This window comes from Protopterus annectens, chromosome 8.part0 (genome assembly GCF_019279795.1).
Source record: "Protopterus annectens isolate FY-2018-M chromosome 8.part0, PAN1.0, whole genome shotgun sequence".
Classification (NCBI taxonomy): domain Eukaryota; kingdom Metazoa; phylum Chordata; order Ceratodontiformes; family Protopteridae; genus Protopterus; species Protopterus annectens.
Window position 1 is genome coordinate 1836114451 of NC_056741.1, and position 20409 is coordinate 1836134859.

The following is a 20409-nucleotide window of genomic DNA, read 5'->3' on the forward strand; positions in this document are numbered from 1 at the left end:
ATAGGTTCATAGGTTCATAGGTTCATACTAGGCTATCTGCCCAAGGGCATTTATAAGCCTAGCCCAGAGTTTTGTGACTTTCGCCACCCCTTTAGTTTGGAGGATACTATGCCCATTATTTTGCTGTGCCTCTGTCAAGCAGTGACACTGACATAATCCCTGGGGTATATCTGCGATCTCCCATCCATTGGTCAAGATTTCTCTTGAACAAAGCCAGCGAGGTGCTCTGCCTCACATGTACCGGGATTTTGTTCCACAGCATAGGGAGTTTCTGGGTGATGAATCTGTCCCTCCAGCACGTCCTATTAATAACCGTGTCAAGGTTTAAGTCTCCGCCCTGTAGTTCTGAGGGATCTAGATTTTTGAGGTGAAGCATGTTCATCAATTCTGGGTTGGACATGGCCTTGTATGTCAGGCACAGGTCACCTCTGAGCAGGCGGTGGCGACTGAATAGAGCTGGAGTTCCTTCAGTCGGGCAGCATAGGACATATTTTTGAGACCCTTTATCCTTTTGGTGAGGAACTTTTGGGGCCTTTCCAGTTGCTGCAGGTGTCAGGTCAGATACATTCCGAATGGGGCATTGTACTCAATCATTGGTCTGATGAGTGATGAGTACAGGGGGATGATGACCTCCCTTGATCTAGATGTGAATCCCTTCATGATCAGGTGGGCAATGTAGAAGGTCTTCCTAACTACTTTGGCAACGTGAGTGTCAAATGAAAGGTTACTGTCAACCTGGGTCCCCAGATCCCTGATAACCTCTTCTGTGCTTAGTGGGTTGCCGCCTATATGGTAGCTAGGGGTAACCTTGTTTTTCCCGAAGGGTATGACTATGCATTTTTGGCGTTTAACTTTAGGCCATGGCTCTGGCACCAGTTATCCGTTTCTATAAGACCCTTCTGAAGGATATCTGTGTCAGATGTGTTCTCAACTATGGCGCCCAGTTTGCAGTCATCTGCAAATTTTGTCAGCCATAATCCTCCTGTGTTTGCTTGTACTTCTGAAAAGTAGATGCCAAACAGGAGTGGGCCCAGGACTGAGCCCTGTGGGACACCACTTGTGACAGGCTTTGAGTCTGACATGGCGCCAGCAACTCTGACCCTGTGGGTTCTGTCACTTAGCCAGTTTGCAACCCATCTTGTGACGTATGGGTTTACATTTAAGCTGATGAGTTTTTCAATGATACCTGAGTGGGGTATTGTGTCGAAAGCCTTTGCCAGGTCAAGGTAGGCTGTGTGGACTGCCTTTCCCTCATCAATGGCCTTGGTGACTGTTTCGAAAAAGTCAACCAAGTTTAAAAGGCATGATCTGCCTTTGACAAAGCCAAATTGGGTCGGATCCAAAGTCTGCAAGTCCCCTATGTCTTTATTTATGAGTTCCATTATGATCCTCTCCATAGCTTTGCAGATCAGGCTTGTCAAGCTGATGGGTTATAAAACTGTCAAACAAGTAACTGTTGGTAACAATGAAGAAAGGCATTAAGTACAGAGGATCACATTTTCCTGTAAATTGCTTTTTTTTTAAATATTCTTTTCCCAAAGCAATAATGAAATTATGCAATGCAAAAGAAATATGATTGTTTCTAATACAAGGTTTTTGCCTTGTAAAGCAAGGGTTAACTTGACAAGATTTTGAAATGCTTGTGTGTAACTGCAAGACTGACAACTTGCTTAAGCATAAAAACAGTTAAAAATAAGTAATAATGGCTATGTGTCTATGATGGGGTACTATAATTTCCACATTAATTGCTCTTACTGTCATTATCTGCTTAATCACAACAGTTTGCATGTGTGTTAAAATCTGTGTTAATAAAAGCATTAATCAAGTTACAACTATTAACACCGGTACAGTGTATGAAGAAATAGAAATAAATGCAAGGGACTCGTATGTAGCAGTGGATAAAGAGATGCAAGGCACTGAAGATCGTATTGTTTTGTAAATTCTGATACAGTGTATGAAGAAATAGAAATAAATGCAAGGGACTCGTATGTAGCTGTGGATAGAGAGAGATGCAAAGTACTAAAGAGCGTATTGTTTTGTAAATTGTCTTACAATTTCATGGACCTTAAATAAAAAAAGTGGAAATTGATAGATATTGTGTAAATTAAAATGCTTTTCCCAAAAATACTGTGTGTACAGTGAAAGGAAATGTGCAAGGCCAAACAGCAGTTTTCAAAATAATATGCTTGCTTTGCAAGAACAGTTATGTTCAGCTTAGATATTAATAACATATAGCTGTGGGAAATACTGTAAATACATCCTGTTATAGAAAAAAAAAAGGAAGTTGACTTTCTTGGCTTTCAGATGCAGAATTAAATAAATAAAATGCAGACAGGTCAAGTGACACAAAGATGATGTGGAGAAACTTTTGTGAAGTCTTCCGCTACAGCAAGGACCAAAAAAAGGGCATGAAATAACCATAGACTTTTTCATGACAGACAGTAACCAGAAGAACAAGTCACAAGGACATTAAAAATAGCATTGTTTGAAAAGAGTATATAAACTGGACAGTATGTTTTATTCAGGGGGTGACATTTTAGACTAAGTGTGCCTTAGTCTATTCATCTGTCTAGCTGTGTTATAATAGAATTGAAATAGCTCTGACAGAATTAACTGTTTGGCAAGAATTTGTTCTGAGACAAAGTATAACAGATACAGTAGTACGGAGTTTGTCTGGTCTACTTTTGGACATTTTCTTCAGAGGCGAAATAAAGACCTCTGCTTGATATTTCTTCAGAAAAGAAAGAAATAAATTTTTTCAGATATAATGGTAGTGTAAGTTCTTGCTGAAGTGTAAATACCTCAGATGTTCCACAGACAACTCAGGTACTGTCTTAACAGAACAAAATCTTTCATAATTTCTGATCAGTTGTTCATTTCTTCTGAAGTTAAGAAGAAAGGCTAATCAGTGTCAAAACAGACCATTTCCAAATGGTTGTCTAATACAATAACTTTTTGTTACTCCCACCACAACAAAACTATTCCAGGTAGAGTCATAGCTTATACCACCAGGCTTCATCTGTAGCTTTTTATAAAAGGTTGAATTTTAGAAGTATTTTAGAAACGGCAACTTGGTTGTGTATACTTTTACAAAGCACTGTAAACTAGATTTCCTCTTTAGGTCTAGGACAGATTTTGCTAGGAATATTTTCCATGGCCTCCTGAACTCTCAACCTTCCTCCTCCTCTAAGTCTATCTGAGCTATGGTAATCTACCATATAGCCTAGGCTACTGCAGTAGTGATCAGTATGAAGAATGTAGTACAGTTGTGTAAGTAAACTTATAAAAACAGTACATGTTCACATGATCACTGCTACAGTAGCCACTCACTCCCCCTTTTTTTTATGTTTTTATGTCGAGGTGTGGGCATTTATTTTTCTTTTTCTAGCATTGTCCTCCATAGGGCTTTAGCCTCCCTCTTTCTGTTTGCATAAAAGCTCTGAAGGGCTTGGCACCCAAACCTCACTTTTAGTCAGCTCAGCTAGGATGGAAGGTGCCCTGAAGCTTTAGAAGCTGGTCAGCTGCAATATTTTTTTGTAGGACATAACCCATATAGCTTAGGCTAGTGCTGCAGTAATCATTCAAACATCTGTTGTTATGGTAGGTTTACTTACACTACTGTACTTTCTCCATAAATTTGAATGTTTTTAGAAATTTTCATTTTTTCACTCCTTCAGTTTTCTCTTTCCTTCCATTTAATTTTCCTCTTTGGACTAGAATGCAAGTATCTCTCATTCTTAGGCTGGCATACCTAATCCTCCCCATTTTTTGTAATAATGTTATTCAGTTAATACATTTAGCTCAACTAGTTAATAGCAGGCATATGATTTAACTGTTCTATTTCTGCACTATAATAAAGTAAGCAAGATGTCTGTTTTACTAATATTGGGGTATTGTGCACTCCCTTGTGCTTATCTCCTTGACTCTTTCTTGCATATTATGTACTTGGGCCATGTTTAAGTCATACCAATGTTCAGCACAAAATTCATTCACTGCTTTAAGTATGCCTGAAAGATCATGTTTGGCATCAGTATAATATAAGCCTGTTTTGATGCTTTTAATTGTTGTCACATTTTCTAACTGTCCACAGTTCTGGACAAAAAAATGGACAATGCCAAAAGTAAATTGGATGAAAAAAGGGCCAGCATCAGGAACAAATTTTCAATATTGCTCTTAAAAACTTTGAAAGTTAACAGATTAATTTGCATTAGGATGCATTTCTGAAGGATATGAAGTCTGAAACTGAAATGTCTGTCATTATTTAGTGACGATAGTCCTTGGTGCTTTATTACACATTTTAGGACGAACAGACCAAAATATGAGACAAAAATATGGACGTTCCGTAAACTTCTGGACAGCTCAGAGGTCTGGTGTGACCTCCCTCACATGCTATTGCCAGCTGTTTTAAATTAATTCACTCTAATTTGTTTGTCTAATTATCATGGATCCAGAGTTCATCTCTCCAAGGGCAGTCCATAGTACTGGCTACTGTGCTTAACCCCACCCAGCAGAAAAGTGTGGAAAAACAAATATATTTAATATATTTTTTTTATTTTATGATTATTTTCTCTCTCTCTCTCTCTCTCTCTCTTTTTTTTTTTTTACTCGATCATGGATTGTCTCTCATGATACTGAAAATGTGTGAATTTACAAGCACATTCAACTGGAGGGGAAAAGAAAGAAACTCACTTTTGTCTTTTTCCACTAGCTGGGTTGTTTTTAATAACAGTCCTGCAGTAATTGCAGTATAAAAGGAGAGCAAGCCAATAATCTGATAGGCAGATAAGACACTTGAAAAGGGGGTCCTCAGGCTGTAGTAGAAAGCCTAATTGAAACAGAGGAAGTACTGAACTTGAGTAAAAAGAAAGCATGGAAACAAGTCATGTTTATTTTAAATATCTGTATTATGTTACATATATTTTAGCAGCATTGTGTGTGTGTGCATACAGATATTTATATATATATGTGTGTGTGTGTGTGTGTGTGTGTGCGTATGTGTGCGTGCGCGTGCATGCGTGACTGTGTGTGTATCATTTCTCTCTCTGTTTGTATGTATATATATATATATATATATATATATATATATATATATATATGTGTGTATGTGTATATATATATATATATATATATATATATATATATATATATATATATATATATATATATATATATATATATATATATATATATATATATATAAATAAATAGTGTGTGTGTTGTATGCTTGAGTGTGTGTGTATAGTATACATGCTCTGTTATTCTTGATTTTGCCTCACATTTTTGTTTGTTACTTGCAAAGTCTGTACTTTATTTTGGTAAAGCAGTTAGGATTTCAGTTACTAAATAATGACAGACATTTGAGTTTCAGACCTAAAAAAATCATGTTATTATAAGGCCATCTAGCAACTTTTTAAGTACATTATTTACCCCTGATTTAAGTCTTTTGTTGCCTATTATTTTTTGTCCTTAATTCTTGAGCTAAGAGGTTGAGAGAGAAGGGGGTGTTGGTTGTACATAGTATTTCTGCTTTATTTAGGCTGCCAGTTACTGTTGTAACTGTGAGCTACTGTTTTAAAGCAACCTACTGATTAACTATATTTCACTGCTATCTACTGCAATTCATTACTGTTTAACTGCATTTTGTTGCAGTTTAACTGTATTTCTTCATACTGCGAGTTCTGTTCTTTCGACTATAAGTGATTAATGTATGCTTCAGTGTGAGTTTTTTTTTACTGTTTCTTAACCTTAAAATTGAGTGGTATAGTCTAGATACAGGTCTGCTGCATCTATAGATTCAGCTGCAGGGTTTTTAAACCTTTTTGAGGAATTCCAGCTACAAATTTTCCCTTAGCAGCACTTGTGTTATCATCTAGTAGTACTACTCTTAGACCTTTCTCTCTTTACCCTCTTAGCTCTTTCAGTTTCTGACAAACATGGATGGACAATTTCCTATATTTTCTCCTGCCAGTCTGGTTGATATGGGCATCCTGAGACAGTGTAGCAACTGCCTCATGTACACAGACAACCCTCTACTACTACCACCTAGGAACACAATTTGTGAGAGATGCAAATACATCAAGCACCTAGTGTCATTGCTCTCTCCCCCACAAACCAGTATATCTGGCACTGACAAGGTTGACAACATGAACACCACACCTCAAACACCACCCACACCTACACAACATACCCCCACATATGTGGAGGTCCTCAACAAAAGCATACCCAAACAAAAGAGACCTCCGAGGCATAAACACACACAAACTCCACTGTCCGCCACACCACACATAGTCCACACACCTGTGTCTCACAGCCACTAAGGCCTAAACATAAACCCAACACATTAGTCATAGCAGACTCCATTGTGAGACATACAGATGTGACCCTTACTGGGCTGGATAAGGAGAAAGTCACAGTTAGTTGTTTGTCGGGTGCCAGAATCCTCCATATCACCAATGCACTCAAGTCTCTCAACAGGTACTGTTATGACTCTGTCATAGTCCATGTTGGAGTGAATGACTTGAGATGTACAGCCATGGACTATATGAAGAGAGACATGATCAGGCTTGCTGAATATGTGTCCCAGGCAGGTATGTTCCCAGCCTTAAGTAGCATTCTACTGTCACGCAGAATGATGCCTCAAACTGACTTTAACAATTGGTTTAGTTTCTGGTGTCATTCCAAGGGGTCCAGTACTGGACAGCCTGGGATGACATTTATTTATTTATTGACATTTGTTAACCGGGTTGGTCCAGCTGGGCTTGTGGCCCATTTTCAGTGGAGATCCGAGGAGAAAAGCTCCAAGGAAAACAGAGATTATACATACGGAGAAGTGATAACATATGCATTAACACAACAGGAATTGAATAAATATTTCAAAAAACAGACATTTTGAAGACAGCAAAACTGGTAACATATACATTAACATGCGATTAACATGTGAGCAATAATTGAAATTATACAATAGTATTTAAAAGACAAAAGTAAAAAGACATACATTTAAACACTTGTAGTTATGGCTATCCTATGTTATCAGGGTTATGATTTATTTACATATTTACAAAGAGTTAGTTCCAATCAGATTTAAGTATTACGTAGAAATAAGTATGCTCAAGTAGGGGGAATACTTTGTAGAGAGGGGGGTACCGAGAGGCGTACCAAAGGAGGGGAGAGAGGGGTTAGGTTGGGTCCTGACAGGGACAGATTTTGGAGTCAAGTAGATGGAATTTTAATTTTTCTTTAAAGTGGGATGTGTGAATGGTGGAGCATATGTCTCTAGGAAGTTTGTTCCAAGTTTGGGTGATGGAGTATTTATATAAGAGTTTGCCTACTGCTTTTTATGGTTGGTAGGTGTGTGGTAGTAGCTGATTTAAGGTACAAAAAATATGAGGAGGTGTGTAGCTAAAGATGAAGGAAGAGAGAGCAAGACAAGGTTTATAGAGAATAAAGTGTAACATTTGAAGTTGTGATAGCAACAGTAGGTGGGGGAACTCAAGCCAGTGGAGGGATGTAAGGGGCAAGCAGTGATGAGTACTGTATGGAGAGTCTCTAATGAATCTAGCTAGCTTATGATAAGTTTGTTGGAGTTTGTTTAAGGTTATGGTTTGAATGTTGGTGAACAAAGGGGCAGCATAAAGAATGGAGGGGAGGAGGAGAGCTTGAGCAAGGAAGAGTCTAGTGTTTGGAGTTAGAAATGTTTTTGTTATAATGAAGTAAACCTAGTTTCTGGTTTGCCTTTTTTATGCATTGGAGAAGGTGCATATTAAATTTGAGTTCATCATCAATGATGCCTCCTAGCAATTTAGTGTGAGTTTCAGGTTTAATGATTGTGTTATTTAAGGAAATGATAGAAAAGGAGGATAGTCGGAGTTTGGTCTTTTTTGGGTTGAGGATGAGGTAGTTATTAGTTAGTCACTGTTCGGAAGATGAAAAAGTGTGTTGAGTGAGTGTATGGAGTTCAGAGATGTTATCAGAGATAGAGATGAGAGTTGAATAGTCAACATATTGTATGAGGGAGGATTGTTTGCAAGATGTGTGGAAGTCATTAGTGAAGATATTGAACAGGAGGGGACCAAGATGGAGCCTTGGGATACTCCTGATGGGACAGGTAGGAATGGAGAAGAGGAAGAGAGACATTTAATGAACTGTTACATGCCAGATAAGTAATTGGAGAACCAGGAAAGGGAGGAGGAAGATAGATCGAGACAAGCAAGTTTAGATAACAGTAGGGGATGGGAGACAGTATCAAATGCTTTGGAAAGGTCTAAGAAGAGACAGGATATAAATTTGTTATCTAGGGCCTCAGCTATGGTATGGGTAAAGGATAGGAGGGCTGTAGTTGTGCTTCAGTTGGGACGAAAGCCATGCTGAGTGGGTGTGAGAAAATTGCTTTGGAGGCAGTGTTTTAGTAGTTGTGAGTGGATGCATTTTTCAAGAATTTTAGATGGGGGGGGGGGTAGGATAGCTATGGGACGGTAGTTAAATGGGTCAGTAGAGTTACCACTTTTGTGTAGGGGTATAGTGAAAAAGGATTTCCAAAGGGTGCGTACAGTGGATTCCTGAATGGACCTATCGATTAGTATAGAAACTGGGTATGCAACTGAGTCAGCAACCAGTTTGAGGAAGGAAGGAAATAGATTATCATGAAAGGGGAGCAAGGTTTTAGCTTTAGAAGTAGAGATTGGATATAAGAAGTGGGAACAGGATGAAAGGTGAAGGGGTTATTGTTACGTGGGTAGAGAGGGATAGGTTGGGTTGTAGTGTTACCACTGGATGGTAAAAGCACTTGAAGAGTGTCAATAAAATGTAGGGTAGCTGTTTCTAGAGGGCATGCATTAGGGTATGGGGAGGGGTTAGAGGGGGAGCCAGGAGAGAGAATTTTATTTATAGTTGACCAGAATTTGTCAGTTGGATTTACTATTCAGTTGAGCTCTGTTAAAAGGACTTTTTATCAGCATTGGACTGTTTCTTAGTAAGGTTTCTGAGATGTCTATAGTTCTGAAGGAGGGGTAATTCTTTAGTTTTGATCCAGGCTTTCCAGGCTTTATCTTGTTGGAGCATAAGGGACTTAGTGTCTTTGGAAAGACAAGGAGCGGAATTGGATTTTATTACATGACTGACAAACAACAATGCTTTGCCAAATATGGCCCGCATCTGTCTCCCTTGGGCTTCAGGCTCCTGACAAAGGCTCTTGCCACCCCATAGTGCTTTTTTAGGCAATGCCATGAGGTCAAAACTACCAACATGAAAATTTCATCAAAACGTAAATTAAAGGTCATGCTGCTAAACACTAGGAGTCTAAACATGAAACTGTACTCACTGCAAGCATTCTTAACTCTGGAAGAAGCTGACATTTGTGCAGTCACAGAAACCTGGTTCAAAGCTGCAGAGAGCACCCCAGCCATACCAGGTTACTCATCCTATCATTCATTCAAACCCCAAACCGGGGGCAGCAAAAAAAAAAAAAAAAGGAGGTGGAGTTACAATATATATAAAAGACATGTACATCTCTAGGCTGGTCAAACAGTATGATACACAGGAAAGACTCCAGGTGCAGTTACCAATTGACAAGACCCATATTCACATCATAGCTACAGGCCTCCAACTTTGACTCAGGATGCCCATTCCACCTATCCTATCTGCACCTCTTCGAATCTATCAAGATTCAGCCCTTTACCCTGAACCTGGGGGACTTTAACTATACAACCATAGATTGGAAGAAATACTCATGGCAAACCACAAATGCCCAGAGATTCCTTGATTTTGACAATACAAATGTCTTGGACCAGTTGGTTGACACCTCCACAACAGGTGAAAATATCTTGGACTTGGTATTAACCAACATGAGTAACCACTGCAGCATCACTACAGTGTCATCATCCCTGGTAAGATCTGACCACAAAGCAATCGCTTTCAAAGTCATCATCTACCCTGGCCCTCCCCTAGCTAGGGTCCAACAAAAAAACTTCTCCAAAGCTGACTAAAACCTCCTGAGGAAATGTATAAATAGCTATACAGCCCCCTCTTTCCCCACAGGAACCGGCACATATGTCCAAACCTACACCAAAGTACTATACGAGCATTTATATAGCTGCATGGAATCAGGAATATCAGACAGGACAAAATCCTCCTCCTCACGGAAGAGCAAACCTGTCTTGTGGGCATCTACAGTAAATAAACTCAATAATAAAAGGAAACAAATTGCTGTTCAGGATCAAGAAGGAGCAAGTACCTAATTGGAAGCAATCTTTCCTTAGTCTGAACAAGCAGATAAGAGCACTAGTAAAATCCTCCAAAGCAAACTTTGTATCCAAACTGGCCACATCTTCACATATGTCTGCAATCTCAAGGGAAGCACCCAGATCTGCTCAGAATTGGTGGTCAAGGACACCACATACACAAATGCTGTAGATATAGCCAGCCTGCTGGCAGACAGGTTCAGTGAAAACTTCACTGCTCTGTCCCTCCCATCAGTAAAACAAGACATTCCCAGTACCTGCCCTCACCCCCTTATCTCTAGGGAGCAAGACATCACTGCCCTCTCTAAGGCAAAAAATACAGCCTCCATGGGACCTGATAACATCCCAGGCTGCATCCTACATGAACTCAGGTAGGAACTTGCAGCACCATTAGGCACCCTATTCAACCAACGCCTGAGTACGGACTTCATCCCAGCCGAGTGGAGGACAGCTACTCTCTTCCCTCTGCACAAAGGTGAAGCATCCACCGAACCAGGAAATTATAGTCCAATCAGCCTAACTAGCCTGATAAGGCCATGGAGTGGATTATCATGGACCTCATTAATAAGAACATTGGCAATCTCCAGACACTTGATCCCACACAGTTTGGTTTTGTCAAGGGGAGGTCATCCCTGTTAAATTTGGATGACTTCTTTGAGACAGTCACCAAGGCCATAGACGAGGGGAAGGCGGTGCTCACCACCTACTTTGACCTGGCCAAAGCCTTTGATACTATTCCCCATTCAGGTATAATACATAAACTCTCTCAACTAGGCATCAATCCATATGTTACCAGATGGGTAGTAAATTGGCTCACTGACAGAACCCACCTAGTCAAAATAGGGGAAGCCATCTCAAATAGTAGACCCGTAACATGCAGTGTATCCCAGGGATCGGTCTTGGGGCCTCTACTGTTTGGGATATACTTCTCAGAGGTGCAGGCCAAATCTAGTGGACTATGGGTGACCAAGTTTGCAGATCACTGCAAACTGGGTGCTGTCATCAATTCCCCTAATGATGTGAACATCCTCCAAGAGGGTCTCAGCCAAACAAATGACTGGTGCCAGAAACATGGCTTCAAACTGAATGCCAAAAAATGCATCATCATCCCATTTGGGAAGAGTGACATCCCCACAAATTATCACATTGATAATAAGGTCTTAAACACGCAATCAGTTGTGAGGGACGTGGGCACCCAGGTTGGTAGCAAACTGACTTTTGACCACCATATTGCCTCCATTGTATGGAAAGCTTTCTACATGGCCCATCTCATTAATAAGGGTATTTCATCCAGGGACAAGGTGGTCATAATATCCTTGTATTCTTCCCTTATAAGACCCATTATTGAGTACAATGCCCCTTTCGGCATGTACCTCACAAAGCACGTGCAACAGCTGGACAGATCACAGAGGTTCCTCACCCGGAGAATCTAAGTCCTCAAACTTCTACCCTAACCAGACAGGCTAAAAGCCATGTCCTTCTACTCAGTCTCCTACAGACACCTCGGAAGTGACCTCTGTATGGCAACCAAAGTAATCTCAGACCCTGCTCTGATAGGACTGCTGCATATCCACAAGTCAAGCTCCACTCGAGTAACCCACACGAACGACCTCAACCTGGTGTGTGACATCAACAGGAGTTTTTGGTGAGACAGATTTGTGTCCCAGAGACTCCCGTTTTGTGGAATAGACTCCCTCTCCACGTAAATCACAGTACCTCATTAACCCTTTTTAAGCGCAACCTGGATAACTGGATGGGAAACAGAAAAATACACTCCTGGATTCCACTTGTGTTCCTGCTGGACAGTAGCATAGGGTGCTGACTTGTTGGAACATGGGCTAAATTTTTGGTTAGGCTTATAAGGGCCTCAGGGCCAATAGCTTAGTAACTTCCTATGATCCTATTATGGCAGAAATGAGGTCAGAAGCTGCATTCCAGTGTGTCTAAGGAGTATAGTCACAGTAATACCAGTAGCTGTAAATGATGGCTGTGTGTGTGTGTGTGTGTGTGTGTGTGTGTGTGTGTGTGTGTGTGTGTGTGTGTGTGTGTGTGTGTGTGTGTGTGTGTGTGTGTGTGTGTGTGTGTGTGTGTGTGTGTGTGTGTGTGTGTGTGTGTGTGTGTGTGTGTGAGAGACTGTGTGTAAAATATATGTATGCATGGATGGGCATAGATGCTCTCAATCGTCTATGATGTTTGCCTTATATTTTGGTCTGTTACATGCATGTTTTTTTTCTGACTAATCAATGAGAAATGCAGTTGCTAAATAATGAGATATTTGTGTTTCAGACTTAGCAATGTTCAGAAAGAACAAGGACCATTACTCAGGGAAATTTCTTAATATATAAGAAGCACACATAGGAATGTATCTTCTCAGCTCATTGCTGTCCCTGATTTTGATCTTTTGTCTCCCATTGTGTTTTAACTTTCTACATGATCTGTGAGCTAAAATGTTGAGTTTTATGGGGAAAGGGGGCTGCTTGGTTTGCACACTGTATTCTAATAGCAGTGAGCTGAGAAGATACATTATTGTGTGGTAGTTATTTATGCATTTATTCTTTCACTTCATCCCAATCAAAATTATGAGGTGAGCAATCACAATTGTGCAATCACAGTTGTACAACTGGCTGTAACTGATGGACATATGGAATGTCTGTGATGAAACTAACTTTGTGTTGGGGAGAGGCGTGCAGTGTATCTAAAAGTATTAAGCTGGGCATTATACTGTTTTTTCACTTTTCATCACAAACCTCAGCATTGTACACAGTAAGAGACTATGGCAGTCTGGGTAGGTAGTGTTGAATAGCAGCTGTTCACTGGTGCAGCCGTGCAGCAGGTGGCATTGCTGACTTGCATTGTTTGGTTCTCTGGTTTGAGATCTTGGCTGATTAATTTTCTTTTTGTGGAATTTCCATGTATTCCTTGTATTTGTGTACATTTTCTCCAAGTGCTTTTGCTCCTCAGCTGCATAATGTATGCTTATTGCCATTTGTGTTTTTACTTTCATCCCAGTCTAACACCAGAAGAGCACACAAAAGGTCACCAGGTTTTTTGGAAGGCTGGGGGCAGGCATTGTTCTCAGATAGGGTTTGCAGATCATTACAATCATTGGGCATCTCAGTTTGTTGGGAACTACTGCTTGGTTAGCTTTGAATGTTAAGCTTCAGGCACAGCTTAACTTTATTTTTAATTAATTAATTAAATTCATTCATTCATTCATTTTCCTCGAAAGAAAAAATAAGACTGAATTTCTTTTCTTACTTATGATTTTGTTTAGGCCATCATTGGACTGAAAAGTTGTAACAAATAACTAGAGAAATACTAAAATTCACCTCAGAACATCTATATCTCTATGGCATCTTGGGAGTCTACAGAGCCCAGGCCTCTAACATTGGTCATTTACATTCTCCAGTTAACATGTGTTAAAGGATGGAGGACAAAGTTAAAAGGTAAAACTAAGTGTGAAAAAACATTAAATGAAGTAATCTACCTGGATGGTGTAAGGCAGGGTTGGGGGAAGAACAGATGACATGTAATGGGGAGGTGAAGGGAGGTGGTTGTGCTTCCGGTGACCCATGGAGTCCTTTGACTAGGGCTGCATTTCTACAATAGCTTGCCTTGTTAATTGCAGTCTGACATCTGAGGTGAATATGGTCAAAGTGGTCAAAAAGAGTGGGTACTGAGGCAGTCTATGGATGAAAATGAATGACTCCAACTGTTTTTTGATCACAGCTAATCGTTACTGATCTGCCATAATAGAGCCCCATGCAATCAATTGTTTCCTGTAGCCACCCTTTACTTTGAAGACACCAGCTTCCGTTGCCTCTGTCTCTGATGTAAGCATTATCTAGTCACTCCTGAGAAAAGGGCGCATACTGCCATGATACAGTGTCCAATAAAGTGATAGATGGAATTGCCAATTCTACCATCAATAATCCCTGTTTTTCCCATTTTCTACATGGGGTTGGGGTGTTGTGACAACTCTCACTCTCTCTTGATTCAATGGTATTCTCCTACCTTCTTCAAAAGTCATGCCTGACTGTTGCAGGTCTCTTCTCATTTTCCTTTTGTTGGACACCTTAATTTCCTCTTGCTTTCTTTCTGATTGCCCTGTATGCCACACATCATCTTCACCAGATTGCCTTCTACACTTCTATACATGTGCCTGAACCAGTGTAATCTGTTACTTTGACATTCTCTGCAACCGGAGCTATTTCGGCTTAATCTCTGATGTCTTTGTTTCTTCCTCTGTTCCACATTGTGCATCCTACCATGTCTCAAGCACTGAATCTCCATCATTTTGCAATTCCTCAACAGTTCTGCCCTCACTTCCCAGGTTTCTGTACAGTACAGTAGTACTAGTCACATCACTGTTTTGAACACATTGCGTTTCAGCTTATTTAGCATTTTTCTGTCACACATTACCCATGACATACTGTGCCAGTTGGCTGCAACCAAGCTTTGACCCCCTCATAGGTTCATAGGTAATTAATAGGCTAGCTGCCCTTATGGGCCATTTTAAGCCTAGCAAATTTTCCTTTCAAGGTCAGAATCAAACCCTGTATCTTGTGTTTGTGAAATAAATACCTTAACCATTACACCAACCCCCAAAGTCATTCAGACTTTCCCTCTCCTCAGCCACTCCTCCCAGATACCCGAAATTATTAATCGGATCCTTCTATTTCAGTTCTCAGCTTTTTTCTGAATTTACCCATTTGTCTCATCTCTGCTTAGTTTCATCCTTTTTGCCCTCAGCTTTGTATTCCATTCCCCTATCATTTGCTGAAGTTCTTGTACAGTATCTGTCTATAATGCCACATCATCCTCATACATTAGCTTTGGTGATCTGTCTCCTCCTGTCTGTTTGCTAATGTAGCCTATTACCAGTATGCACAGCAGCTGAACCATGATGCACAACCAGTCTCACTAAGAATCCCTCTATGAGTCCAAACATTGTTCATACTTGAATCATTGGGCCCTTGTACATTGCCTGAACTAATTCTACTAATGTTACTGGGAGTTTGAACCATTTCACAACTATCTAAATTAGCTTTCTTGGGATTTAGTCATCTGCTTTCTCTAGGAATGCTCAGTTGGATTCTTTCTTCACCTCTAGCTTCTTCTCAGCTGTTTCAACTGTTTCTCTCAATGCAAACACCAGGTTTGTAGAAAAATCAGTATAGAAATTTAAAAATGCACCATGTGGTTGCAGCATCTAAAAAATATTTTTTAGTAATTTAAGTTTAGACTAAATATTTGTCTGTCTGTCTGTTCATAGGTCATTTCTAGTTCTAATGGTCCTAGGAAGCCTTTTCAAACCTAGGCATAGCTCCCATTTGTAAATGAAGAGATACATCCATCACACAAAGGGCAAACAGTTTGGCTGGTCATATTTTCCCATTCATACATGATAGGATACGTTACCCAGGGATATACAGTTATGTTGTGGTGACAGAGAATTTACATGTTGCCTCTGTCCAATAGCAGCATAGGTGTAAGTATAGGTGTAAATTATGGATTCCCCATCCACTGATCCAGGTTGCATTTGAATAGGGTCAGGGATGAAATCTGCTGCACATGGGAAGCCTGTTCCATAGCATCACTACGACATATATTTGTTCCTCCAACATGTTCTACTTATGTTGCAACCAAGGGTAAGGTCCTTGAAATGTTTTTTCTAATGCAGTTAGTTTTGAGGATCATTTCAGGATCAGATGCTGCCTTGTAGGCCAGCCACAGATCACCCCTCAACAGACTGTATGAGACTAAGAATAGGGATAAAGCCTTCCAGTGATTAGTGTATGCCATGTGGCTTATGCCTTGTATTCATTTTGTGAGGAACCTCTGTGGTTGTTCCAGTTACTGCAAATGCTTGGTAAGGTACATACCGAAAGGGGCAGTGTACTCAATGAATGGTCTGATGAGAGCTATATATAAGGGGTACATTTTATCTCTGGAACTGGAAGTTACATCCCTGTTTATAAGTTGTGCAATATAGAATGATTTTTTCACAACAGTAGAAACATGATGGTCAAAGGCCAAGTCACTGTCCACATGTGTGTTCAAGTCCATAACTACTGGTTCAACTCTGAAGGGTGTATTGCCTAAGTGGTAATTCCCAGGGGTAGCCACTTTGCCAAAGGATACTATTATGCATTTTATTTGCATTCAGCTTTAAACTATAGTTCTTGCACCAATTATTAGTCTGTGACAAACCTTCTTGAAGGATATTTGAAGGATAATGTTGAAATTTTTCTGGAGTGTTTCTCCCAGGCCTCAGCTGGAAAGGTGCCGTTCTCTGCCCATTTGGACTATCCCGGTAAACAAATGCAATAAATACATAAACAAACAAACAAACAAATAAATAACTATATTTATATACTTGGTGAAATTCAATAATTGCAATGGGTTTGCAGTCATCTGCAAACTTGGTCAACCAGAGGAAATTAAGTATTACTTGGACTTCTGAAAAATAAATGCATGCATGCATAAATACACAGCATTTATAGTTTACTTCCATATATGGAGTTATTCCAGCAACACTGACCTATAAGATAGAGGTGAGATTCAAATGTCAGCCATTTTTGTTAACACTAAGAACTGTTACTCCCATTCCATTTCAGAATGCATTTTCGGAAAGGCTATTAGAACTCTAACAGCTAACAGGCAAGTGCAGATTCACAGACCAAAGCAATCTCTATATTTTATTTATTTATTTATTATTTATTGACATTTGCTAACTGGATTAGTCCAACTGGGAATTTGTCCCATTTTCAGTGGAGACCCGAGGAGAAAAGCTCCAGATAGTACAATAAATCATTACAGTAGTAAACAAATACAGCAACAATAGAAACAAACAGTAGCAACAAATAAACAGCAGCACGTGAATATCTTAAAAGAAAGAACGTTTTTTTTTTTATATTTTTATAATTATTATATTCAGTTATAAAAGTCAGGGCTGCAAAGCAAGCTGCATTAAAGGCTTGCTTCAAAATTCTATCTAGACTCTGCATAGAATTGTTGCAATATGGATGTGTTTGGAATTAAACAGAGCCTGCAATCCTATTTATACATGTCAGTAGGTGGATTGGACACTCTAAACTGGCCCTAGGTGTGAGTGTGTGCGTGTGTGTGCCTTCTGTGGAAGCTTGGGCATCGGGCTGGCAACTCAACACCGTAAAAACTCCACTATCAATCATGAGCGGACAGGTGATCCATTGTGGCGACCCCTAACTGGGAAAAAGCCAGAAGAAGTAACCTATTAATCACAGTTGTGACAAACTTCAAAAATTATTAGCAAAGGAGCAGAAAGTACTAGTCAAAAAAATAAGGAGATGGAGCCGCAAATCATGTTTTAACTTTTGAAACGCATTTGTGTATGCTGCACCTTTTACCATCAGAAATCTGAATGCCAGTTCTTCAGTGCACTTTACTGTTGTTTGTAACCACTGAGGAGAATAAAACAGTTTAAACTTTCATGAACACATCTGTCTTAATCAACATCATGCCCCTGAAAACAAATAAATGCAGTTTCTGTGTACAGTGAAAACCAGCAGCAGCAATGGTCAACTCATCAATTTCTCAGCTTGCAATGGTCATCTCATCAATTTCTCAGCTAATCAAAGAATACAAATATTCCAAAATACATTACCTCTGCTTCTGACTTCCTAACTTGCTGTTTTGATTGTTCTTCTGCCTCTAGCAGGGAAAGAAACATGTTGTAGACATACAAGTTCTTTTGGGGTTTCTGCCATGGGTCTGCCTAAAACAAACACAACAAAATATGTCAGTTAAATTTGCAGAGGTTTCACATTTACTTGCCCATTTGTTTCTCTTTTTTGACTCTTCCTCTCATCACTGTGAATTTCTGTGGACATAAGAGGATATGACAAGCAATGCAATTTACTTTTGAGATGAGCAAGGTAAAAAAATATTAACATTGATCCTTCCTTAATTGCTTGATCAGCTATGGTCTTCAGAGTGAACAAAGACTTTGTATTTCTATAATAAGGAAATTTAGAAAAATTAAATGATGAGCATCACTTATAAACTATGAGGGCATTACAGTTGAGGAAATGTTAAAAAGTAATCCATGTATCTTGCTTAAGTGGGCTACCGTTCTATTTATTTATTTAATAGGGTAGGTGGACTAATCAGTGGACCCTTTCAACAACAAGGGAAGGAAAATGTCAAACAAGTACATTCAAAGTGATGACAGAAACATATTTACAATTTACATGAATATGCAAATATACCAGTGCAGTATGACAGAAAAATAATGAATGAATATAACAGCATAAATGAAACAACTTTGCATGGGAAGCAATGTCCTCCCAGCCTCTCCATCCCAGGTGCAATGCCCATTGCATCACAGGTGCTTACAATGAATGTAATAATTAACATAATTATGAAACTGCTGTACATATAATTATGTACAGTGCAAACCGACAACAGTACAAAGATGAATTAGAGAAGGAATGCATAAATTTAAGAATTTATTCAAAACCAATTAAAAAAATTCCTTATAAGTGAAAAGGTTAAAAAGGGATAATATTACACTATCCAGAATATCTAAAGCCATCACTTTTAAATTATTTCATAAGATATGATTTCACTTTCTTTTTCTTAAACATAAAAGTATGTCAGTCACTGAAATTTCAGCAGGAAGACACTCCAAGGAGTTGGTGCTAGCTTGAAGGCTTTTTTTCCAGCAAGAGAAAACTTGGGTCTATGCAGTCTGAGTTTTTTATGACTTCTGAAGAAATGTGATGAGTCTTGTTCTGACATAGTTTTCTAGAGGAAGACAGTACCTTTCATTAAGTAATTTGAATGTAAAAGTATTTAAGAGAAGGGAAACCCTAAGTATGACAGGTAACCATTTTGTGTTTTTATGGTGTAACAATGGTACCCCTCTGTTACTTGGCAAGTAGATAAACCAGAGGATTTTATTTTCTGTTGCTTAAAATAGACCTTTGCTCTAAGCACAGAGACAGGAAACAATGGATTGAGCATATTTTAGTTGAGGTAATAAAACATTGTTATTGATCTAAAAACCTCAGCTCTAAGACGATGTGAAGTTTTATAAGCAATGCTGAGCTGATGCAATACCCTGGTTGTTAGGAGGTTTGAATGAGTTTGAAAAGAGAGAGTTTGGTCAAGTAATAAACCTAGATACTTCTGTTGGGTAGTAAAAGACAGACAGGCCCTCTAAAGTCAGTGATGAAAAAAAGAAGTTATGTACTCACCATAATGTTCAATGTTTGTTGTCCTTGATCTCGCCTTCCTTCTTGCTGTTGGGGTTCGGAGCCGATCCTCAGCTCTGACTCGGCTGTATACTATAGCTTGAGGGCTTTTACTGGCTTAAGGCTAGCCCCTATCCCAGCATGCCTAGCAGTAATTACTCAGCTTTCACTTGTGATAACCCAGCACTAGACCATATAAATAGACAATAGATATACTCTACTTTACATTTCCGATGACACCTAGATATAAAGGTGTGATCCCTCCACAATAGTAATAGTAATAGACTGAGACTAACCATAAGGTATGGTATTAAGGAAACCCAGCCAGTATAGCCAATAAAACAAAGGATTCCTCTCGATCCTCCAGGAAGGGGGAAGAAGGGAGGGATGCAAGAAGGAAGGTGAGATCAAGGACAACAAACATGGAACGTTATGGTGAGTACATAACTTCTTTATGTTATGTTGTCAATATCTCACCTTCATTCTTGCTGTTTGGGACAGCATCCCCAGAACCTGATTCTTGGGTGGCTCAGTGAAAAAAACTCTTCAGGATCGTGGAACCAAAGGATGCCCTGTTCTGGGAGGCCACATCTACTTTGTAATGAGTGATAAAGGTATGAGGATTAGCCGATGTAGCTTCTGCACAGATCGAATCCAAAGGCAATCTGGCTTGAAAGGCAACAGAGGTAGACAAGGCCCTTGTTGAGTGCCCTTTAATATTCCCATGAAGTTTTTGTTTACGCAACTTGTAGACATGTTCTATAGTGTCTGAAAGCCACTTTGATAAAGTCACCTTTGAGTGTGCACAACCTCTTTTATTGTCCGCAAAGGATATGAAAAATTGACCTGATTTTCTAAATTCCTTGGTCCTGCGTAAACAGAAACATAATGGTCTATGAACATCCAATTGATGAAGCTTATACTCTGCCCTGTTG

General features: G+C 39.5%; 1 protein-coding gene across 2 annotated transcripts in view; it reads right to left on the reverse strand.

Annotated features, from left to right (window-relative positions):
• The window catches only part of DRC7 (dynein regulatory complex subunit 7), a 1455099-nt gene that overhangs the window by 550718 nt on the left and 883972 nt on the right, over positions 1-20409 (reverse strand). For both annotated transcript variants that reach the window (XM_044081324.1, XM_044081326.1), the window contains exon 14: positions 17884-17994. In XM_044081324.1, coding sequence (XP_043937259.1) covers positions 17884-17994 — 111 coding nt within the window. The remainder of the gene's footprint in view (positions 1-17883; positions 17995-20409) is intronic.